This window comes from Chiloscyllium punctatum, chromosome 37 (genome assembly GCF_047496795.1).
Source record: "Chiloscyllium punctatum isolate Juve2018m chromosome 37, sChiPun1.3, whole genome shotgun sequence".
In the NCBI taxonomy this organism is placed as follows: Eukaryota; Metazoa; Chordata; class Chondrichthyes; order Orectolobiformes; family Hemiscylliidae; genus Chiloscyllium; species Chiloscyllium punctatum.
The window spans coordinates 26,292,089-26,317,623 of record NC_092775.1 but is presented as its reverse complement, the minus strand read 5'-3'; the positions used below and the strand labels follow the sequence as shown (position 1 = coordinate 26,317,623).

The 25,535-nt window shown below is 39.6% G+C and overlaps 1 protein-coding gene across 6 annotated transcripts in view; it reads right to left on the bottom strand.

The window, feature by feature from the left end:
* Positions 1–25,535, bottom strand: part of ptprt (protein tyrosine phosphatase receptor type T) — a 1,418,554-nt gene that overhangs the window by 828,608 nt on the left and 564,411 nt on the right. For all 6 annotated transcript variants that reach the window (XM_072556501.1, XM_072556497.1, XM_072556496.1 and 3 more), the window contains exons 3-4: positions 13,034–13,305; positions 9,864–9,945 (exon numbers count right to left, since the gene is read on the bottom strand). In XM_072556501.1, coding sequence (XP_072412602.1) covers positions 9,864–9,945; positions 13,034–13,305 — 354 coding nt within the window. The remainder of the gene's footprint in view (positions 1–9,863; positions 9,946–13,033; positions 13,306–25,535) is intronic.

The following is a 25,535-nucleotide window of genomic DNA, read 5'->3' as shown; positions in this document are numbered from 1 at the left end:
AAGAGCAGACAGTTCAGGTACAGTCAATTGGGAAAGGTAGGGCAAACAAATCCAGAGCTTCCTGGATATCAAAGGAGGTGGAAACGAACATTAGAAAGAAAGACTGAGCTCATGACAGGTGTAAGGCATAAAATGCAATTGAGAATCAACAAGAATTCTGAAGGTTGGGGGTAGGTGCAAAAGCAAATGAGAGAAGCAAAGAGAAACTGAAGCTAACATAAAAAGAAAATCCCAAAGTCTTCTAAATGCATATAAATACTAAATGAGTGTATAAAGAAGGATTAGGGCCAAATAGTGACTTAGAAGAGGTTTACAAATGGAGTTTGGGGCATGGCAGAGGTGTCAAATGAAAAACTTTTGCATATTTCTTTATAAAAGAGGATAATTCTGCTCATCCCACAGGGAAGAGAAAATAAATCTCTATCACTAGGAGGAACCAGAATTACCATAAGGAAAAAGCAATGGATAGATTGTTGGCATTTCGAGTTGACAAGGCACTGGGACCGAATGTGATGGACCTGACAGTTTTGAAAGAAGTGAGGGTAGAAATTGCAATCGCACCAGCCACAATTTTCCAGTCTTCCCTGGACCCGAGGAAGGGGCCAACGGACTGAAGAATTTCAAACATTACTGCCTTATTCACAGTAGGGTAAGGATAACCTCAGCAATTCAGACCAGCCACATTAATTTCAGTGGTGAGAAAGATTCCAGATAAAATTATTTTGGATAGAATTAATAGTCACATGACAACAAAGGTGAGTTGATCAATATAGTTTAATCCAGTTTAGTACAGGGGATGCGGTTGACTCAGTTGGCTCGACATGGGTCCAGTTCCTGCATTGGCTGAGGTTACCATGAAGGACTCTCCTTCTCAACTTCTCCCCTCAACTGCGGCATGGTGACCCTCATGTTAAATCACCACCAGTCATCTCTCTCAATGAGTACTGGATTAGTGGTGCTGGAAGAGCACAGCAGTTCAGGCAGCATCCAACGAGTAAGCAGTCCTATAGTTTGGTTGGACTATAGCAACTTTACCTTTACCTTTTAACACAAAGCCACACAAAAGACTTGAGAGGAAACTTATAGTTCATGGTATAAAAGGGACAGTAGCACCATGTATACAAAATTGGTTGAGTGATAGGGTACAGAGAGTAATGATTAATGGATCCTTCATGGACAGGAGGAAGATTTGTAGTGGAGTTCTCCTGGGGTAGGTATTGGGGGCCTTTCCTGTTCTGATATGCACCGAAAACTTGGATAGTGGTTTACAAAGGCCAGATTCAAAGTTTGCAGTGACACAAAACTTGGAAGAATTGTAAACTGTGAAGACGATCAGGGGAAATACCAAAATGCCATTGAAATGTTTGTGGAAGAGGCAGAATGATGGCAGAAGCAGTTCAATGCAGAGAAATATGAGGTGGCACACTTTGGTACAAAGAAACATTAGAAGACAACACAAAATGGGGGATGCTGAAGCTGAGGGATCTGGGTGTATATGCATGCAGATCATTGAAGGTGATAGGACAATAGAGAGAGCAGTTAATAAAGCATACTGTGTCCTCTGCTTTAATAGAGGCAGAGAATACAATAACAAGCAGATTATATTGATCTTGTACATATTTGTTGGATGTCAAATTATAGAAAAGATCTGAATGCATTGGAGAGTGTTTTGGAAGAATCATTCCAGGAATGAGAAACTTCAGTTATGAGGATAGTTTGAAGAAATTGTGGCTGTTCGTCTTAGAGAGTAGGTAGCATGGAGGACATTTGAAAGAGGTTTTCAAAATTATGAGTGGACTGGATAGAGGAAATAGGGAGAAGCTGTTCCAGTTTGGAAAAGGAACAAGAATTAAATGGTATAGATGTAAAGTGAAGTGCAAAAGCATTGAGGGTGTTGTGAGAAATAAGCTTTTTCACTCAGCGAATAGTAAGAGAAGATTAGGTTCCCTACAGTGTGGAAACAGGCCTTTCAGCCCAACAAGTCCACACCGGCCCTCCATAGTGTAATGCACCCAGTCTGTGTGGAGAACGTGCAAACTCCACACAGACAGTTACCCGAGGCAGGAATTGAACCCGGGTCCCGTGAGGCAGCAGATGCTAACCACTGAGCCACTGTGCCACCCCAATGTATGACCTAGAAACGTGGTGGAGGCAGGTTAAATTGAGGCATTCAAGAGGTGAAAGGATGATTATTTAAATAGAAATAGTGTGCAAGGGAATGGAAAAATTCAGGAGGTTGGCTCTCAGTAATGATGCTTGTTTGAAGAGTTGTACCGTCACAATTGGCTGAATGGCTTCCTTTTGCACATAGCAATTCCAAGATTATACATTAATCCAAAATATTGAATTGGTGATTTTTGAATTTTTGTTTATTCATTCAATAAGAAATAAACATCATTTGCTGTAATTTCTACTACTGGTGAAGTTGGCAGTGTCTTCTTGACACTTTGACCTTGTTGGTAGACAGGAATTTGATCCAATAACATTGAAGAAATAGTAATAATGCTTCCCAGTTTGTATTCTAGTGACTTGGAGGGTAATGTACAAGTGGTGGTGTTCCCAAGTGTCTACTACTGCTTTTGTTCTAGACCGTTCAGATTAATTTTTTTTTGGACAAATTTTATTGAAAGAGACCTGACAAGTTGAGTCAATAAACTGTGTGTCAGTGGTTGTAGAAGTGGTTGAACTGGGTGCCAACTAAATTGGCTCCTTTTTCCTGGATCATATTGATCTTAAATGTTAACAGAGTTGGAGTCACACAAACAAATGGGGAATACTTCATCAGAAACCTATCTTGTGCTATGTAGATGGTGAGTAGCTTTTGGGAAATCAGTAGATGAGCTACTTGCTAATATCCAGCCTCTGGCCTCTTATAGCCTCAGTATGTATATGGGCAGAAGTGGCTACTGCAGATATTGGAGATTAGAGTCAAGATTAGAGTAGTGCTGGAAAAGCACATCATGTCAGGCAGCATCCGAGGTGCAGGAATATCGATGTTTTGGGCAAAAGCCCTTCATCAGGAATCATGTGGCTGATCCACTTCAGTTTATGGCTACTGGTAAAATCAATGACTCTGATGGTGGAATTAGGTGAAAGTAATACAACTGAATGTCAAGGGGAAATGGTTAGATTCTGTCTTGTTGGAGAGTTGGTGCCAGGCATTTGTGTGGTATGAATGTTCCAAGCCACTTCAATCCATCCATGTCCAGATCTTTCTGCAAGCAGGTCTATTTCACTTCATTAAATCAAAGACAGTGTTAAACGCAGGAATTATTGATCATCCCCACTATTGATCTTATAATTGAGGAGAGTTGATGAACTAGCTGAATAACATTCAATTTAAGCCATTTTCCTGAAGAATACCTCCAGTGATGTTCTAGCATTCCTATGTTCAGTATCACTTCAGTTAGAATCTATTGTCAATGGTTATTTTCAACAAATTATTTGTTTTGTTTTGCCCCAGGACTTCAAAAGTGTAAGAGTTCCTACCTCCCTCAATCATTCCCTTTCCTTATTTCAAAGTACAAATGGCATAGAGTCCTTCAGCACGGAGACAAGTCCTTTGGCCAACCAAAATGTCCATTCACGGTAATCCCATTTTCCTGCACTTGGTCCATATCATTCTAAATCTTTCCTAATCATGTATCCTATATGAATGCCTTTTAAATGTTGTTAATTTACCTGCCTCAACCAATTCCGCTGGCAGCTCATTCCATATACATACCACCCTCTGTGAAAATAATTGCCCCGAAGGTTCCCTTTTATTCTTTACCTTCTAACCTTAACCTGATGCCCTCTAGTCCTTGATTCCTCAACCCTGGAAAAAAGACTGAGTGCATTCGCCCTATCCATGCCTCCCATGATTTTATGTACTTCTTTAAGATTCTCCCTCAGTTTCTTACTCTCCAAACAAAAAGTCCTAGCTTGTCCAACCTCTCCCTGTAATTCAGACACTTGAGTCCTGGAAATATCCTTGTAAATTTCTTCTGTACTCTTTCCAGTTCAATAACATCCTTCCTCTAACAAGTTGACCAAAACTGAACGCAATCCTCCAAGTGTGTCCTCACCAACATCTTGTACAACTGCAACATAACTTCTCAACTTCTCTACTCAATGCTTGAAGGCCATATGCCTAAAGCTTTCTTTACTGCCCTGTCTACTGAACTCTGAGGTCCCTCTGCTCCATTACACTCCTTAAGGCCCTACCATTCATCATGATTTTACTTTCCAAAATGCAAGATTTCACACTTATCTATATTAAACATCATTGGCCATTTCTCAGCCCACTTCCCCAGCTGATCAAAGTCCTGTTGTAATTTCTGAGAACCTTCCTCACTACCCACGATACCGCCTATTTTAGTGTCATCTACAAGCTTACTAATTATGCCTTGGTACATTTTCGTCCAAATCATTGATAGAGATAACAAGTAGTAATGGGCCCGGCACCAGGACCCATCACCTCATTACTACTCTCGCTGTTAGCTTTGCTCAATGTCTTGCCTCTAAAACAAAAGGTTGTGCATCCCAAACCCCTGAATTGATCTAGGCTATACTTGACAGAAGATCTAAAAGAACAAATTGAAAAAGAGTACCTTTGCCTATTTCCATATTTAGCTCCCTGCAAGTGAGGATTTTACATGACTGACTCCATAGATTCTCAATTGGTGGATTGTTCAGTCTGACCATAATTGATATAGCTTGTGTTGGAATCTATTTTTTCCCAGCATGAAATGTCTTTCAAAGGTCTCAGGATAGGAAAGCTCAGCTACAGCTTGACAGTCGGCTGACCAATACTGCTCGCACTAGTATTGCTATTTTTCCAATTACAATTCCTCTCTCCAGGTGTTTTTCCTTCTCCCGTTCATGTTGCTCGAAATCAGATTCTTCTTGTCTGCCTTCATAAATATCAACTGAGTAAGGTCAAGCCATTTTCAAGAAATTAAATCTACTACAAAGTCTGCATTCTCTTGGGTATCAAGTCTTACTTATTCTCACTGCTGTCTTAACCAACGTCCAGTGTGTTGTACTACAATAGTGATTTCAATTTTAAAAACCATGCATGATTGTTGTCAATGTTTTTTAAAATCTGAAATTGAAGCAATAATTTGGATTTTTTTCCTAAACTAACATATTAAACAGAACACCTACAGCTATTGTTGGCTACTAGCTTTGACATAATGTTAAATACCATCTCCTGTCTTAAACAAAGAGAACCTTACCAAACATTTTTGCCCAAAATTTAAGATTTTCTAAAGTTGAACTGTGAGTGCACTTAGTCATTCCCTTTCTGCATCTGACTGAAACTACAGGGTTTGGCAATAGTGCAAGTGGATGTGGAAAATATGAAATTGTGATTTGTCATTCACTGATAAGGCACAGGCTGACAGTGGAATGCCTCTCCAATACCTCAAAGTGAATAATCAGTGAAATCAATTAAGTGAATGAAAAATTCCTCTCTGCCACTCTCATATTACCTTTTTACAGATTTTGTAAGCCATGTCCACTTCGCTATAAACAGCTTTTCATTGGTAATCCATAAAACAATAAGACACAGGAATAGGTAATTTGGCCTCTCAAGGCGAAAGTGAGGACTGCAGATGCTGGATATCAGAGTCAAGTTAGAGTGGTGCTGGAAAAGCACAACACATCAGGCAGCATCCGAGGAGCAGGAAAACCAATGTTTGGGGATTTCTGATGAAGGGCTCCTGCCCGAAACGTCGATTTTCCTGCTCCTCAGATGCTGCCTGACCTGCTGCGCTTTTCCAACATCACTCTAATCTTGAACTTTGGCCCCTCAAGCCTGCACTGCCATTCATTAAGAATATAGCTGACTGACTCCCCTCACATCCATGTTGCTACCCTTTCTCCAAACCCTTAGTTCCCCAGCTGATCAAAAATCTATTTTACCTCAGCCTCAAGTATACACCATGACTCTATCTCCACAGCTCTCTATGGCAAGGAGTCCTGAAGATACTTTCAAGGAAGAAATTCCTCCTCAGTCTTAAATTGGCACCTCTTTGTTCTGAAAGTACGCCCTCTGGTCCTGACTCTCCCATGAGGGGAAATATTGTTTCTGCATTTACCCTGTCAAGCTCTTTAAGAATACTATATGTTTCAATTAGATCATCTCTCATTCTTGTACACTGTAGTGACTAACTGTAGTGAGTCCTCACTTTTGCCCTGTAGTGAGTAAAGTCCCAAGCTGTTCCGTCTTTTCTCATAAGACAATCCTTCCATTTGAGAGATCATCCTTGTGAAGCTTCTTTGAAATACTCATATGAAAAGATACCTTTCCTGAAGTAAGGGGGCCAAAACAGCTCATAGTACTTCAGATGTGGTCTTACTAGTACTTTGCACAGTTGCAGTAAGACTGCTCTAATCTTTTACTTCAACCCCCTTGAAATAAGGCCAGCATTCCATTAGCCTTCCTGATTACCTGCTGCTGGCTTTCTGTGTTTCTTGCACAAGTACCATTTGCGTTGTAGCTTTCTGCAGTTTTTCTCCATTTAAGTACTATTTTGTTCTTGTTCTCCCTTCTCAAATTAAGATTGTCACATTTTTCCACATTATTATCGATTTGCCAACTTTTGCCTATTTACTTAACCTTTCAATCCCTCATAGAAAACTTTGTCTCGTAACTTGCCTTTCCACCTATCTTTGTATCATCTGCAAATGTGGATACAGTGCATTCATTTCTGTTCTCAAAATAATTGATATGTGTAAACAATTGTGATCCCAGCACTGATCCCTGTGGAATGTCACTGGTAACAGGTCACCAACCTAACATAAAAATCCTATTCCTAACTTGCTGTTTCCTGTCCATGCCAATATACACCCTCCAACACCATGGGCTTTTATCTTTTGACTTAATCCTTTGTGAGGTATCTTTTTAAATGCTTTCTGGAAATCCAGATTCAACACATCTACTTAAATAAAAGCAAATTACTGCGGATGCTGGAATCTGAAACCAAAAGAGAAAATGCTGGAAAATCTCAGCAGGTCTGGCAGCATCTGTAAGGAGAGAAAAGAGCTGATGTTCCGAGTCTAACTGACCCTTCGTCAAAAGATGACAAAGGGCCAGTTAATCTTGAAACATCAGCTCTTTTTTCTCCTTACAGATGATGCCAGACCTGCTGAGATTTTCTAGCATTTTCTCTTTTGTCAATACATCTACTTGTTTGCCTCTATTCATTCTGATTGAGACCTCCTCAAAGAAATAAATTAGGCAGACATGATTGTCTTTTCATGAAGCCATGACTTTGTTTGTTTAGAATTAAGATTTTCCAAATGTTTTGCTATTACTTGCTTGATTTCAATTCTTTTCCAACAGTTGATGTGAAGTAAATCAGCCGATAGTTATCCACTTTTTGCTTCCCTCCTTTAATGAATAGGGGTGTCACATTAGCAATTTTCTATCCTCTGGTATTTCTCATTAATCCAAGGATGTTTGGAAAATTACAACTAACGTGGTCACTATCTCTGTTGCTCCTTCTTTTATGATTTCAGGATGCAAGCCATCAGAGCTGAGGGACATATTTGCCTTTGCCTCATTAATTTGTCTACTACTACTTTTTTAGTGTTGGCTAATGAGACTTAATTCATTCCCAGTATTCTTTGTAATAATGCAATGTTTAAAGTATTTTACACCATGAAGACTGATGCAAAATATCCGTTTAACTCCTCTGCTATTGTTTTGCTCCCCATAACAATCTCACCAAATTTATTTTCTCAGGCGTCTATGTTTACTTGACCTCTATTTTCCATTTTATATATTTAAAGAAGCTTTCCTTGTCAATTTCTCACTATTTCACCCTCATAGTTTTATCTTCTCTGTCCTTGTTATTATTTTGTTCCTCCATATGGATTCATAATGGCCTTCTTATTTGGCCATCTTATATGCTTTTTCCTTTAACTTAATACTCTCCTTAACTTCTTTGGTTAGTCATGGTTCGTTTCTTTCTTCTAAACTTTCCTCCTTACTGGGATGTCCTTTTGCTAAAAGTCATGGATTGCCTCCTCGAATATCTGCTACGACTTGCTTATTGTCATTTCTGCTAATCTGTCCACTCATTTATTTTAGCTAACTATCCTCATTTCATTGTAATCCCCTTTCTTTTAAACATAGTTGTTTCCGAATCAAGTTTCTCACTCTTGAACTTAATATTAAATTCCAATGTGTTATGATCATTACCTCCTAGTGGATCTTTCACTCAGGTGTAATTTATTAAATCTACTTCATCACCAAATCCAAGATAGCCTGCTCTCTAGTTGGCTCCATAACATATTGCTCTTGGAAACTATCTATAATGCAATCTATGAACCTGTTGCCAGAGCTAACCTTTCCAACTTAACCCAATCAACATGAAGATTAAAGTTACCTATGATTATTGCTTGATTGTTTTTACATGCTCTGATTATTTATTGAGTTATAGCTTTTCCCACCGAGTGCTGACTGTTTGTGGATCTCTATACAACTCCTGTCAATCTCTTCTTTCGCTTGCTTTCTTTTCACCTTCGCCCTAATGGGCTCAACATCATCTGAACCTAGATCATACCCGTTCTCATTTCATCTCTTTTTAATAGTGTTACCCCACCACCTTTCCAATCCCTCTTATCTCTCTGAAAGGTCAAATATCCTTGAATGTTAAGTTTCCAGTTTTGATCTCCTTGTAACCATGTTCACACAGTGGCAATACTCATTTACCTCAACTTGCACTATCAGTTCATCAACCTTATTGCAAATGCATTGTGCATTAAGTTACAAAGTCTTTAAGTTTGTTTTATTGTTGGATTTCCCTGCACTTTTATAGTTGGTTAGTGCAATATGGCATTGAAACATTCTGTACATTCCTTTTATTTTCTAGAAGCAATAAAGTCCAACACTAACCTCCAATCCTACCTTTACCTTTGATTTTCTAGTTTTCCATGCAGCTGAATCCACCTCCTCCCCCACCCCACCGTCTCATTTAGTTTTAAGCCTTTTCTCCAGTCCTAGTTATGCAATTTGAGAGGACTCTGGTCCCAGCATGATTTCAAGTAAAACTCCTGCTGAATAGTTCATATGGACCTGAGAATATAACTTCATAATTATAAATGTTTCTCTTAGTTACTGAATATGTAAAGTTATCTTTTAAATCTCTTATTCATCTCATTTCAGCTTCAAATATAAACCTTCTGTAAAAGGCTGAATATTTATTTCGCTGTACGCCAATTTTTTTAAGAAAAAAGGGATTTGATTTAGATTAATGTGCTTGACATCATCATTGCAGCTTGATGCTGAGAACCCCTATTAACAAGAATATCATCCACCACCTGGCGAGAAGAGGGAAAGCTCTTACCATGGAGATCATTCGATCTTTTAGTCAGAAGTCAGCGCCTTTGCTTCACTACAGGTTTCAAAATCCATGCCTAATTTCAAATTAAGTGTTATAAGAAAGTGGGGTTTGCACATTCTCCCCGTGTCTGCGTGGGCTTCCTCTGGGTGCTCCGGTTTCCTCCCACAGTCCAAAGATGTGCAGGTTAGGTGAATTGGCCATGCTAAATTGCCCGTAGCTTTAGGTGCGGGGTAAATGTAGGGGAATGGGTCTGGGTAGGTTGCTCTTCAGAGGGTCGGTGTGGACTTGTTGGGCCAAAGGGCCTGTTTCCACACTGTAGGTAATTTAATCTAATAATAAACAGGTTTCAGGATACTGAAACAACATCACCAAAATATCTATCAATTGAGTGCAGCTATATAGATAATCACTAGATGTAAATTTCAGCATCAGTGTAAAATGTACACGGATTTACACTTGAAAGTCAAAGCCTTTAATTTCCAGGCACTCATTACAAATGTTTTAATGACATTTTTTATAATTACTTACTGCAAGGATGAGCGAGTACTCTAACTTCATCTATTGCAATGTATCCAGGATGACCCTTTGAAGCAACAGATTCAAAAATAACCTGAAATGGCAAAGTCAGTGATCAATAAATTAAATCTCTATTCCTTAATACACTCAAAAATTAATGAAGTCTAATATTGAAGTCAAGTCCTAATATGTATCACTTAGTTCCATGTAAGCTATTACACCAATAGACTAATCAACACAACACATTACTGTATATTTGCCTTTTATCACAGTCTATTAGGTTTTATAAAAAAGAAATTATATTGTGTTGAAAAATCTACAAAATGTTGTAACATGCAACCTTGCATCAACTGCCTGGACTTGATTACTGGGAAAGCAATCTAAGGTGAATAAATTATATCAAAATACATAGTGTGATTAGCTTTGTAGAAGACTAACTTAACTCAGGAAGCTATAGGAAATATAGTAGACCTTTCAAATTTGCACTATTATTCAGTTAGATCGTAGGTGATCTGCATTTCAGTTTCATTTACCTTTCCATTAGTCTCCCAGAGAGAAATAAATGAACAGGATGTAGAACAAACAGAGAAAGCTGGAGAAACTCAGCATGTCTGGCAGCTTCTGTGGAGACAGAGAGAGAGTTTTCATTTTGACTTTGATATGACTCCTCTTCAGAAATGAAGAACTCATTTTGGAAGCAATTCTGAATAACTAATAATGGAAAAGAGGAGGTAGTAGATGAATTAATTAGGGTATTTTGCATCAGTCCTCAAGGGATACAAGGAACATTCCAGAAGTTGCTGAAAATCAGGAAATGGAAGGAAGGAAGGAATTCAAGAAAATTTCAATCACCAAGAAAGTAAATAAGCAAATGGGTGGAGTTGCAGGCCAACAGCCTCAGTGTCCTGATGGGCTTCATCTTAGTGTCTTAAAAAAGTAATGAGTGAAATAGTTGATGGATTTGTTTAATTTTCTTAAACACCTTGGATTCAGGGATGTTTCCATTAGATTGGAAGGTAACAAATGTATCTGCTTTATTAAAAAATTAGAGGAAACAGAAATCTGGAATTAGGGGCCAGATTGGTTAACATCTGTCATAGGAAAAATGTTAGAAGGTATTAATAAAGAAATTATAACAGAACATTCAGATATGTGCAAGTTAATCAGACGTTTTCCGAAAGGTAACTCACGTTTAAATGATTTATTGGGCTCCTTTGAATCAGTTCTAAATATTATGGGGAAAGGGAAACCTGGTGGATATACTCAGAATTTTCAGAAGACATTTGATAAAGGTTTTGGGGAAAATAAAAGCTTATGCCGTTGGGGTTAACGTGGATAGAAGATTGGCTGGTTAACTGGAAGTTGTCATAAATGGGTCAAGATAAAGCAGGGATTGGTGCTGGTCCTCGACCTTTTACAATTTATATAAATGACTTGGATGAAGGAACTGGGGGTATGTTTGCTAAATTTGCTGATGTTGCAAGGTAACATAAGCTGTGAAGAGGACATAAGGAAGCTAAAAGGTTAAGTGAGTGGACAAAGATCTGACAAATACAGTAATGTGGGAAAATATAGTATTGTCTATTTTAGCAAGAAGAATAGAAAAGCATATTGTCCAATGGCAAGAGATTGCAAAATGGAAATGCTGAAGATCTCTACGCCCTATTGCATGAAACACAAAGTTAGTGTGTTAGTGTACACAAGTACAATAAGTACTTAGGGAAACTTATTTTTTTGTTGTGAAAGATTGAAAACCAAAGTAAGAGTTTGTGTTTCAGTTATAAAGGAATGTTAGTGAGACCACATCTAGAATACTGTGTACAGTATTAGTTTCTTTATGTAAGGAAGGATATAAATGCATTGGAAACAGTTCAGAGAAGCTTTGCTGTATTAACACCTGAAATAAATGGTTTTACGCTATCCACTAGAGATTAAAACAATAATTAAAGACTTAATTTAAACATATTAGATCTGAAGGGATCTTGATAGTTTAAATGTGGAAAAGATTTTCTTCCTGTGGAAGAATCTAGAACAAGGTACTCTCTTTAAAAGTAAGGCACTTTCGAGTTCAGTTCGAACTAAAGAGATTTTTTTCCCTCAGTAGGTTGTGAGCCATTTGAAATCTCTTCCTGTTTTGTCAATGGAAATAAAGCTTTTGGATATTTTTAAGGTGGAGGTGGATAGATAAACAAAGGGATAAAATTGTTTTTGAGGGTAGGTATGAATGTTGAGTACTGAGATCAGCCATGATCTAATTTAATTGCAGGGTAGGTTGAATGAGAAAAATGGCCGACTTCTGTTCCTAGTCTTTATGTTTGTTTGGGCGTTGCTGAAATTATTTCCCTTCTCTACCTGCCCTTGAGAAGACTGCAATGAACCATCTCCTTGAACTGCTGAAGTCCATATGACGTATGTATATTCAGTGTTGAGGTGAATTTCAGGATTTCAACCCAATAACAGTGAGGGAACAATGATTTAGTTTCAATTCAGGATGGCATGTGATTTTGAGTATGACATGTAGGATGTGGTGTACCTGTTCATGTGCTACCTTTGCCCTTCTAGATGGTACAGTTTGTGGACTAGAAAATACAAGATGCCTTGGTAAGTTGATGCAGGGCATCCTGCAGAACTGCAGTCACTGTGCTCCTGTGATAGAAGTGGTGAAAGTTGAAGGTGGTGGGTGAGGTGCCTAACAAGCAAGCTACTTTGTCCTGTATAGTGAGCGATTTTGAAGCTTTGGCTATCCAAACAAGTGACATACTGCTTATTTTGCTTTTTCTCTATAATATGCTTCAATGTATGCTCATTCAGGTGTGAACAAAGCTTTGTTCAGTTGTGCTGACCTGGAGTCTTTGGCACGGTCAGTTCTGTGAATCACAGTGGAGCAGGTTCAACATTGTGTTGGCTCCAATTTAATTCAGCAGGTTATATAACATATATTTAAAATTGTCTTTCCTTTTCCTCAATCACAAACAAACTAAAACACAAAGACTGGGTTGCTGAATAGTTTGTAAATCTTTGTCATGCTCATCTATGCCAGTTGTCAGAAACCATACCACAGCAGACCCTACATTATCACTTTCCCACATTATCACTTTGACAACCCAACAATGCTGGCATCTGCACGTAAGCTCCAGTTACAGAGCCTGTTAATACAATACAATAAAATGCTATAACCTTACCTGATAGAAGTTTGGCCAAAATGTGCTGATAGCCAGTTCTGTCTTAATCCATCCTTCAGTAACTATCCCAGACACATTCCAGACAGGGTTTCCTTGAGGTCCACCATTAACTTTGACATAGACATTTAAAGCACCAGGACTTGATCTGTCTTTGCTTGACAGATAATAGTGGAAGTCAATGCAGTGTGTGTCATTTTCTTTTAATACAGGCAATAATAGATGAGCCTTCTGTCCTGAGATCCGTCCAGAGCTGTTCACCATCATAAAGGATCCTAAGAGTATAAATATTTTTTACGATTAGCATAACGAAGTTCAACTGAAAGTACTGTTTCAACTCATTTTGTTTGAATTAATAATGCATACAATGAAAATAAGGTAAATACCTTAATGAGATCAACCAATCCACTGTACTGCTTACAACAAAGCTTGAAATTTATAGTTGATTCAGTGATCTACAATTATTTTGAATTCTTGTGCATTATTATGGAGGCACCAAATGCAGAAAGCCTACCAAACACCAATTTTCACCTGCATCTTTTCAAGCTGAATATTATTCCATCTCTCAATTATTTTAATAAATTCAGGAAAGGTTCTTTATATTTGACAAAAATACTTCCATGAGTGGGCATATGGAATAACAGTTTTTCCAAAAAAAGAAAATACTGCAAATTTATTTCATTCTGCAGATTCACACTTCCAAAGACCATGCAAGAGCCAAACCCTATTTCCTGTAAGTATATAACTAAATGACATTTGTCACATTCAATTGCCATTATGAGCATGTCAACAATTTTTTACTTTTAATTCACCTTTTGAAGTTTGAAGTCTGCTATGTTCTCCTCCTACACTATATGTTCATTCTCATTTTTATCTTATCCTGGTAAAATTGTGCATATTCCTTAACATCTGTTGGAACAACAAAGACTTGTACCAAATTATGTTTAATGTGACAAGGTCAGTTCACTGGAAAACCTCCAGCCATAAATATAATTGCAAACTAGTGAGGATAGAAATATAACCAGATTATATATAAGAAAAGCACAAGAAATTACTCTGTTAATAATTCATGTTTTCTCTGCTTGTTCAAAACATACAATTTGTATTTTAAATCAGATAAATGTAGCAGTTATAAACAATTCTCCTTATTAAAACTATCAGTTTAAAGATCTCAATAATTTCTAAAATTCTTATGTAGAGTGCATAATTAATTTTATGCATTAATTTTGTAAAAGTTGTCAGGAAAAACAGTATTTTCAATTTTGTTTGAATTATTTTGTAAGCATCCTGTAAAATATTTCAGCTTGCACTATTCATTTCACTTTAGTAATAGCTTCACAGCAGGGGTCAATATGAATGAATATTTAAGTGTTATAACTTTTTTTAATCAACCTCCCCATTGCTTTTGTTGATTAATATCATTAATAAAATACTATCAGAACCATGTAATGTAATCTCAGAGCTAGCATCAGGTTAATTGTATTCCAGCTTCCTCATTATTGAGTAAATTATCCTAGCCCTTTCTGAATAGATCTTTGAAATAATCAAAAAATGCAGTCATTAGACTAGCAGGTAGATTTTTAAAATTATTTGTTATGCTAGGTAATCATTTGCCATCTATCGATGTTTGTGAAAAAATATTAAAGTCATGTGTTAAATTTTGCTCTGGATGACCAAAAGCATCTTTCTAGCAATGTGGAGTCACCACCAGCAAGTCAATATGCTGGATTCATAAAATCATTAACATTACAATACACACTGGGAAACAATTTAGCCCATTGTAATTTTTAGCATTTAATTGAAGGTACCTTTGATTCTGGTACTATGTCAGTTAGCTTTGAATCTTGCTGACTATTCAAGTTCAAATAGTGCAAACGGGTAAAAACAATGACTGCAGATGCTGGAAACCAGATTCTGGAGTAGAGTGGTGCTGGAAAAGCACAGCAGTTCAGGCAGCATCTAAGGAGCAGTAAAATCAACGTTTTGGGCAAAAGCCCTTCATCAGGAATACAAACAGACAGGTGCCATATTCTGAGGATTAGCAGTTCTATATTTAAGAAATGTTCTAACATTGTTATCACTGGTGATAACAGTGGGAAATGTTTAGTCTTAAAGGACCTGGCAAAAGTTGAGATTAAAGGTTGTAACTAGACTGTATTGCTGTATGCAATAAAGACCAACTTTCTATTTGAAGTCCCTATTACCTGCTATACTTGGATGCTTGCATTTTGTGACTTATGCATGAGGACTCCCAAATCCTTCAGTGCTGCAGCTTTCTGCAGTCTTTTTCCATTTAAAAACACCAGCTCCTCTATCCTTCCTGCCAAATCACATACTCACATTTTCTCTCACTATATTCTATCTATCAACTTCTTGCTCACTCACTTGACATGTCCACACCTTCCTCTAAATTCTGTGTCATTCTTACCTCTTGCCTTTCCATCTATTTTTGTGTTATCTGCAATTTCAGTGATAGTGCATTCTGTCCCCTCATCCAATCCATTAACATATATTGCAAATTGTGGCTGCAAGAGTGATCCATGTCGCACTCCACAAGTTACATCCTGAAAATATCCCTTTATCCTAACTCTGTCTCTTATTGGTTAGTCAATCGTCTATCTGGATCAATACAAGATGCTCTTGTCTTAAGTAGCCTTATGTGATTCACTTCATCAAATGCTATTTTGATAATAGGACATTGGGTTTAGTGTTGTTACTTGAACCAATGACACCAGATGAAATCTGTTCTTCTGAGAGCACCATTATTGTCAGCTGTGAGCAAAATCCAATTGCTCCAAATACCACGAGGCATTTGTGGCAGAGTTTTTGACTGAAATTACGCATGCGTATTGTCCTCACCAGATCAAATCCTAACTCCAGTTGTCACTTATTTTTTCATTAAATATTGCTACTTAGCACTACTTATGAAGTCAGAGTTGCTGTTAAATCTACTTAATTTATATCACAAAATAAGTTAACTCAATTTGTAGGAGATCAAGTGAATTTATTTATTTTCACAAAGAAATTTGTTCTTTACTAGAAATGTTACACTGTTATGATTGGCTTTTTGATCTGGAAAACCTGTAGGCTCTGGATAGAAAAATCAGTAGAAGTATATTAGATTTGTTAGGTCCAACAGAATGGTCTGCTGATAATTTAATCTTTCACATATGTAACATACAACCTGTCCAAAAAGATTTCACAAAAAAAATGAGCAAGCAAACAAAAGAAATCAATTTTGTCCTGTTCAGATAAAATTACCAAAATGTATTTAGGAATATAGGAAATAGAAGCAGGAATAGGTCATTCTGTTTCTTGAGCCTTGTATGCCATTCAGATAGATCATGGCTCATCTTCTACCTTAATGCCACTTTCCTCTTCATTTCCACATCCCTAGATATTATACACCATATGAGGCCCTCAAACTATTATGCCTTTGTCCATTCTTTGAAAAAGCTACTCAGTTACTCCCATTCCCTATTCCTCCACACAGCTCTATTCCATATCGTCTGTTCTCTATCCAATGTGGCCTTATGCACATTGATCCCATACTCGATTACCCATGCCTTGGTCTCCTGTACCCATTCCAATGTTATTCTAGATCCTAAGTTATACCCATTACCCAATCATTGATTTTTACAGCTTGACAGGCTATCACATTGAACACTTTGAAAGAACTATTTAATTAATCCCACCCTCCTGCTCCTTCCCCATGGCAATCAAACTCTTATACGCTATCAAACACCCAATCCCATTCCCCAATCCTCCAATCGTTATTCTCACACAACCCCCATTATAATATACCCCAATTTCCTACTCCAATCAGACTTCCCTTATTCCAATTTTGCATCCTTTAATCTCTAGAAATCTACTGATCTTTGTCTGGAATATGCACAATGACTAAAACTCAAAAGCCCTTTAAGATAGAAAATTCCAAAGATTCACCACCCTTTGAGTACAGGAATTTCTCCTCATCTCAGTCCTTTTTTTTACTTCTTATTCAGAGATTCTGTCCCTGGTTACAGAACCCTCTGCAAGGGGAAAGATTTCTCTTGCACCTATTCTGTCAAGGTCTTTAAAAATTCTGTATACTTAAGACCATAAGACCATAAGACATAGGAGTGGAAGTAAGGCCATTCGGCCCATCGAGTCCACTCCGCCATTCAATCATGGCTGATGCGCATTTCAGCTCCACTTACCAGCGTTCTCCCCGTAGCCCTTAATTCCTCTAGACAACAAGAATCTATCACTCTACTAGATCAACTCTCCTCCCTCCCCTTCCTAGACCTTTCCATTTCTATCTCGGGCGACCGAATCAACACGGACATTTACTATAAACCGACCGACTCCCACAGCTACCTAGATTACACCTCCTCTCACCCTGCCACTTGTAAAAACACCATCCCATATTCCCAATTCCTTCGTCTCCGCCACATCTGCTCCCAGGAGGACCAGTTCCAATACCGTACAACCCAGATGGCCTCCTTCTTCAAAGACCGCAATTTCCCCCCAGACGTGATCGGCGATGCCCTCCACCGCATCTCCTCCACTTCCCGCTCCTCCACCCTTGAGCCCCGCCCCTCCAATCACCACCAGGACAGAACCCTACTGGTCCTCACCTACCACCCCACCAACTTCCATATACATCGTATCATCCGTTGTCATTTCCGCCACCTCCAAACGGACCCCACCACCAGGGATATATTTCCCTCCCCTCCCCTATCAGTGTTCCAAAAAGACCAATCCCTCCGTGACTCCCTCGTCAGGTCCACACATCCCACCAACCCAACCTCCACTTCCCCTGCAACCGGAAGAAATGCAAAACCTGTGCCCACACCTCCCCCCTTACTTCCCTCCAAGGCCCCAAAGGATCCTTCCATATCCGCCACAAATTCACCTGCACCTCCACACACATCATTTACTGCATCCACTGCACCCGATGTGGCCTCCTCTATATTGGGGAGACAGGCTGCCTACTTGCGGAATGTCTCAGAGAACACCTCTGGGACACCCGGACCAACCAACCCAACCACCCCGTGGCTCAACACTTCAACTTCCCCTCCCACTCCACCAAGGACATGCAGGTCCTTGGACTCCTCCATCGCCAGACCATAGCAACATGATGGTTGGAGGAAGAGCGCCTCATCTTCCGCCTAGGAACCCTCCAACCACAAGGGATGAACTCAGATTTCTCCAATTTCCACATTTCCCCTCCCCCCACCTTGTCTCAGTCAAATCCCCCAAACTCAGCACCGCCTTCCTAACCTGCAATCTTCTTCCTGACCTCTCCGCCCCCAGCCCCACTCCGGCCTATCACCCTCACCTTGACCTCCTTCCACCTATCGCATTTCCACCGCCCCTCCCCCAAGTCCCTCCTCCCTACCTTTTATCTTAGCCTGCTGGACACACTTTCCTCATTCCTAAAGAAGGGCTCATGCCCGAAACGTCAACTCTCCTGCTCCTTGGATGCTGCCTGACCTGCTGCGCTTTTCCAGCAACACATTTTCAGTTCTGATCTCCAGCATCTGCAGTCCTCATTTTCCCCCCAACTCTCATTATTCTAAACTCTAGAGCATATAGGCCCAGTCTCCTCAAACTCACCTCATTGGACAATCCTGGCATTCAAGAGATCAGTCTTGTGAACCTTCATTACTGTCCCTCTAAAACAACATACAATACTCAAGGTCTAGCCAAGGTTCCATAAATTACAGCCAGTCATCTTTACTTTTGCACTCAAATTCTCTTGCAATAAAGGCCAACATAATATTAACCCTCCTGTGTGCTACATCTGTACGTTGACTTGCATTGTCTTACAATGAAGAACACCCAGATCCCTTTGCAAATAAACACTTCCAAATTTATCATTTTAAAAATATCCTGTTTTTCTTATCAAAATGAATAACCACATTTTTGCTGCATTGTTTCATGTGCCATGTTCCCAAGCTCTAACATTTGTGGTACCCCATTAGTTAGAATGTGCCAGTGGCCTGTTTAAACCTACTGTTTTCTTCTATGCCAGTATATTATCCCAAAACATGTGCTCTAATTTTATTTACTGACATCCTGTGTGGAACCTTGTCAAAAGTCTTTTGAAAGTCCAGATCTACCACAGCTGTTGTTCCCCCATTGTCTCTTCTGTTAGTTACAACTTCAAAAATTCTAGCAAATTGTCAAACATGATTTCACTTTTGTAAATCCTTGTGAACTCTGGACAAATCTACACTTATTTTCTCAGGACCCAGTTTTCATATCCTGTATATTAGATTCAAACACGTTTCCTTCGACTGATGATGTTAGTCTAACACATCTGTAGTACATTTTCTCTCTTCCTCCTTTCTGAAATACTTGGATTTCATTTGCTACTTTCTCAAAAACAATTGTCACTTATATAGTATCTGTCTAGGAGCTGGATTTTTAATGTAGGTTCAAAAATCTTCCAGCAAAGTACTGCTGTGTCCATCAGGTCATCAATATTTTTCCAGGTAAATATATTAATTAGTCCAGAGGTGAATAGTTAGTAGAGGTGTTGCTTAGTTAGTGGAATTGAGCACTGTATGAACACTCTTAGCACAGGATGACTTTAAAAGGCACATGCCTGAGTATCCTACAACCTAGAGGTCTCAACATTGAGTTCTCCAATTTGAAGTAACCTCCTTCCCCCTTCCGAGCCCTGCCCCCTCCCTTCCACTGTTCCCTGCCACCCACCAGATTCATTCTTCCTATTGACCAACCTCCATATGCTCAACCTGTCTTCACCTATCCCCACTTCACCACCCTGCCCCACCTCCCCTTTTACCTGCAACTCCCCCCACACCCACCCCCCCAGTCCTGAAGAAGGGTTACACCCAAAACGTCGACTTCTGCACTTCCTGATGTTGCTTGGCTTGTTGTGTTCTTCCAGCCTGCTACCTGAAGGCAAATGGCAGCCATAACAAGGCTTAACATTGCCTTGAAGAATGGAACGGATGTGTTGTCAGAGGCCAGTGATGGCCTGGGCAGATGGCCCAGAGGTCCCAAAGTTCTCTAACACCTTCCTTGACAGTCTGATAGATGCTGTTGTTAGATAGGAGAGCTATGCTTTTCCCTTCTTCTAAAAGAACAAATCTGTCCAGCCAAAGAAGCGTGCATTAAGAGGACAATAGAGTTGGCAATCAATGAGTCATTTGGAGGAAAGCAATTGCCCAGTGGTATTATCACTGGACTATTCATTCAGAGACCCTGGTAATGTTTTGAGGACCTAGGTTCGAATGCCACCACAGCGGATGGTGGAATTTGAATTCAATTTTTAAAATCTGGTATTTAGTGTGAATCCATTCTGATTGTCAGAAAAACCCATCTCAGTCACAAATGTCCTTTAAGGAAGGAAACTGCCATGCTTACCTGGTCTGGCTGACACGTGACTCCAGACCCACAGCAAATGTGATTGACTCATAGCTTCCCTCTGGGCAATTAGGAATGGGCAATAACTGCTGCCTAGCCAGTGATGCCCTCATCCCATGAAAGAATAAAGAAGAAAACAAGGACCTGGATATAGTCCAGAAAGTGCTTTAATGATCTACTGAGTTCAGCAAGATGCATGACAGTCAAGGGACAAGCTTGCAACTTTATATACACCACACACACATGCACACAGGCTGAGCAGACTGCAAGCCCATAGTTCTCTTTAACATTATCAAATCAAGTAGTCAGTCACATCAATGATGCATCAGTAACCCTCATATTGGGAAAGGTTGAACAGAGACCATTTGGAATGGAACATCTCATATGAATATTATTCTAGAATGGGCGAGTGAGGATAACCTACTCATAAATCTTTCCCACTAAGAGGGAAACACATTGACATGCTTGGCCACACAACAGTTGAATATTGTATTTGATAGTACTCTCAGATTCACATGGTGTTCTCAATAGCTAGACCACAGCTTGTCCTAGATTCTTTGTTTCCCCTGTGCCTCTGAATTGAAAATTCTTAACCGTTACGCCGTTGAGCTCATTTTGAGCCTCTAATGAGCTCAGGAAGCTGCTGAGCAGAGGCCTGTAGGTTATTCGCTCTTGCCTCCTGCACTTCCTTTGAAAGCAGCATTGTGTCCACTGGTGTTGGTAACCAATCATGCCATCATCTGAGTACAGGATTTGCAATGTGTGCCCACACCCAGCATCATTTTAAATCCAGTGCTAAGTAACTGAAATGATTGCACAGATGCCCGGTCCCGTCACCAAGTCACCCTTTATTGACCAGTAAAAAAACACTGGCTGTGGCCAGCCAGCTTAGAATCAGCTCTTGAACTGAAGAGATTTTAATCTGGTTGTTTCTTTTTCCCTCTTCCTCCTCACACTACTGCCAAACTGTAGTAGTGCTTATTTCTCCCCAGCACTCATGTCATATGCGTGTAGGTGTAGGACACCGTGAAGAAACACTGACCGCAGAAAACTTTATTTATATTCCACCACCAGGAAGAAAAAACACCTGAGTGGTTGATGACAAGCACTGCCCCATTCCTCCAGGACAAAGGCTGTGTGAACAAAAATGTGAAGGGGAGAGTAGGGTTCAGTCAAAATACAGTTGTTGGGGGAAACAAAGCACTCCACACCCCACGGTGCCCACGTGTACTTGAAGACCTCGAGGGTGTTGCTAGACACCACTTGCTCCTTCTCCAGGGACACCCAGACCCGAACTTAACTGCGGAAGAGGGGAAGGCAGTCGGCCGTAATGACGACCTCTATGGCCCTCTGTCTGGACCTGTTAATGGGCAGCCTGGTCAGGGCCAGACCCATGAGGAGATCCTCTGATCTGCCTCTCCCCTCCACACCCCTCCAGTGCCCAAAGATCAGGAGCATGAGGCTGAATTGCAACCAAAAACATAAAAGAAGATCTTTAAGAAAACTAAAAAAGGGAGTGCAGATGCCCACACCCCATTTTACATGGTCCATGGACTCCACAACACCACAGAACAAGCAGCTGGGCTGGGAGTCCGTGAACCACCACAATCTGTAGTTGTATGGGGTTGCTGCATGCAAAACCCTCCACCTCAGATCCCCTGGTGAAAAAGAGGGAGGACACCCGCATAGAGAGGCCTCCATGGGGGATCTCCACCCCACAGAGACAAGTGGGCATGCTCAGGCATGTCCAGGTAGTGGCTAAAAGAGAAGACGTGGATGGTGTGCAGCAGCAGTTGATACAGTCCACTATTTCACATCCCTAAGAGGGACACATCCAAAATTTAGGAGGCAGCTCAGGTTGTGGGGCACAGGCTCCTGTGGAAGGTCAAGGATTCTGGGGCCAATCTGAAATTTCGCCTGAGCAGGGGACCAAGGGGAACCTAATCTTCTGGTTTTATGGGTTGTTAATCTGGGCCAATCAATCAATGACCTTGTAAACAATAAGGTTTAGCTGATCCCAATTAGTACATTAACACTTTGAAGATGCTTCATGGAGGGATAATCAGACCAAATTAAACCCAAAACTGTGAGGGAAATATTTAGCATGACTAACAGCTCAATGGAAGAAATGAAATATGAAAAGGGTTAATTAAAATTAGAATATGCTGTAAAAGGAAATAGTTAAAGAACAACTGTTCCAAAATCGCAACAACTTGCGAGGTTGTCACAGGAACATGAATAATTTGAGATGGTGGTCATTTGGCACATTGATGGTTTGCAAAAGAACAATCCAGCTTCATAACATTCATCAATTGTGAATATGACAACGGTTTTTACACTTAACATTCTATGAGCAATAAATTCCATATCCCACCACCTTCTACATGAAAACATTTTTTCCCTAATTCCCCTCTCATCCTCTGAGCAATTACTTTAAACTTATGCCCCTACTTACTGATCTCCTCTTTGCTAATTGAAATAGATTCACCCTATCCATCCTATCTGGGCCCATTGTAATTGTACATAATTCAATTATGTCTTGCCCCATAGCCTCCCCTGTTTCAAATGAAACAACTCAAACAATTCAATGCTTCCTCATAATTAAAATTTCTAATTTTGGCATCATCCTTGTCATTATTCTGGCAAATTCTCTTGTGATTTCAGACTTCCAACACTAGAACTTCACACAATACATCAGATATGGTCCAGCTGGTATGTTATACATTTTGAGCACAGGCATGCTGCTCTTAAGCTTTGGTTAATAAAGAATAGTAATCCATATGCTTTCTTGACCAATTTATCTCACCAGTCATGCTACTTTTAGTGAACATGTGCTCCAAGGATCCTCTAACATTATAAATATCCAATCATGTTATTGGATACTGTGTTGCCTTATTTGTCCCCTTCAAATAATTTCCTAATGTATGAGTTCACTTTTGTTTGTTATCTTTCTGTGCATCTGCGCAATTCATTATATCTTCCAGTAGGTTACAGGTTTCTTCCTTGCTTCCGATCATATGTCCGATTGTTGTATCTTCCACAAACTGCTTAATCATGCCTTCTACATTTAAATCTAAATTATTAATAAACGCCATTAAAAAAACAGAGAATCTGGCAATAACCCTGCAGAATTCCAGTGGAAGAAGCCTTTCAGTCACAAAAATACAGCATAGCCATTTTCCTCTGCTTCTTATCAGTCGCCTAATATTGAAGCTCACTTACCATTTTTCCTTGGGTCTCATGGCTTTAATTTTTGACCAAATCTACAATCTTGATCTGAAAGGCCTTGTTAAAATACAAATAAACTGGAACAAGTGCACGACTACCCACCACCCCAGTTACCTCCTCAAAATATTCCATTCAATTAGTCAATCATGAGTTTCATAATAAGTTCAAGCTGGCTGTCACTAATTAATCTGTGCCATTCCAATGAATCGATTCTGTGAGTCAAATCTTTCAAACAATGTATCTATTTTTGAGGTTAATTTTTTCTCTTATTTCAAACAGAAGAACATTAGCAGTCTTCCAGTTCTCTGCAGTCTACCTACAGCCAGAGTGGATCTGGAATAATTGTCATCAGATCCTTCATACATCCTCCTGTGTTTCACTTGGCATTCATTTTATCTGGGTCTGGTGATTTACCTACTCGCAAAGCTGCAAAATTCTTTAATATTTTCTCGTTTCACTGTATTTATCTCATCCAATGTTTCGCACACCTCCTTCTTAGCTACAAACGTCTGCACCACTTCCTCTGTTCAAAAAACAAGGACGATGTATTCATTAAGAGTTACACCTACATCTTGCACTTCCACACCTACACACATTAATTAATTATCACTTCAAAATCCACGGCTGCCAATTTTTTTCTAAATCTCTATTTGTTACGGAAAGACAAGTATTAATACAGCCCTCGTACAAGCATTGAACTCTCAAAAAAGCTTTGTACAAATTTAATGTTGTATTTCATTAAGTAAAAAAAAACTCAAAGCCCTTCCAGGATTTTGCTATTTTTGATGGAAAACGTAATTCTGTAAGTTAGAGCATTACAGAGCGACTCTGTCGTGAGTTGCCAACAACATCCAAGATAAGTGATTAAAGACAGATAAATTTCCTGGCATTGTTTGTCTGGGAAACTTTGGAAAATTACCTTCAGGAACCCAAGTGGTCAGAAGTATTATTGTAGGATGTTGTATTTGAGACAGAATTATTGTTATGTTTTAAGAAGATTACATACTGAACAGTTCATTCTTTGATCTATCATTCCCTGCTGCTACAACGAAGCAATTTCAGTTCCCAGGAAGAACTCTTCTGTTCATGCCACTGATTTAAAGTTTCCCCAGGATGTATGGAAGAAGGAAAAGCAGTAGAGGAGATTGAGAAATTTAATCTTTTCTCATCAACGTTAAGAGATTTTGATGGTTCAAGCTGCTGAAGATTTGTATTGTGACTCAGTCCTCCTTTGATAAGTCTTTACTGCTCTTGTCTTCAAATCATTGGCAGTGTCATTTCCAGATACCAATTCTTGCAAGAAACTGGCACCAGGGTCAGCCGATGTATTTCCTTCCAAGGTGGTGATGGAGCACATTAGTCCATCTCCTTCCTCAGAAAGAGTCAGCATCACTGTTGGAATAAGATTCTTTATCGGAAAAGACTGCTAGTGGTTGGCAAGGAAGGGTCAAATGGAAGTAGAATGAAAATGTAACAAGTTTATGATGTATAGTTTATGGGGGATTGAGGTTGGTGTGGGGGATGGGGGTTTGATTTCAGTGTATGGAGTTAATACGTAGTTGGTTAACTGCACTGGATCATCAGTGATGTCAGATTATTTGGAATTGGAACAAGAGTTTAGAATCATGCTCCATATCTGGAGTAAGTAGTTAACAAGCGTACATGAATTTGCATTAGCATGGTATCCAATCCTCTTTGAAGATTCCCAGAATATGCTCATGTTGTTCCCAATACGGAGGAGGGAGGGTAGGTCTGAAGACCTCCTCGTGGGTCTGCTCCTGGGCCTGGCCAAACTGGCCATAAACAAGTCCAGGCAGCGGGTCGTGGAGGGGGTCATTAGGGACAACTGCCTGCCCCTCTTCTGCGGTTACGTTAGAGCCAGGGTGTCCTTGGAGAA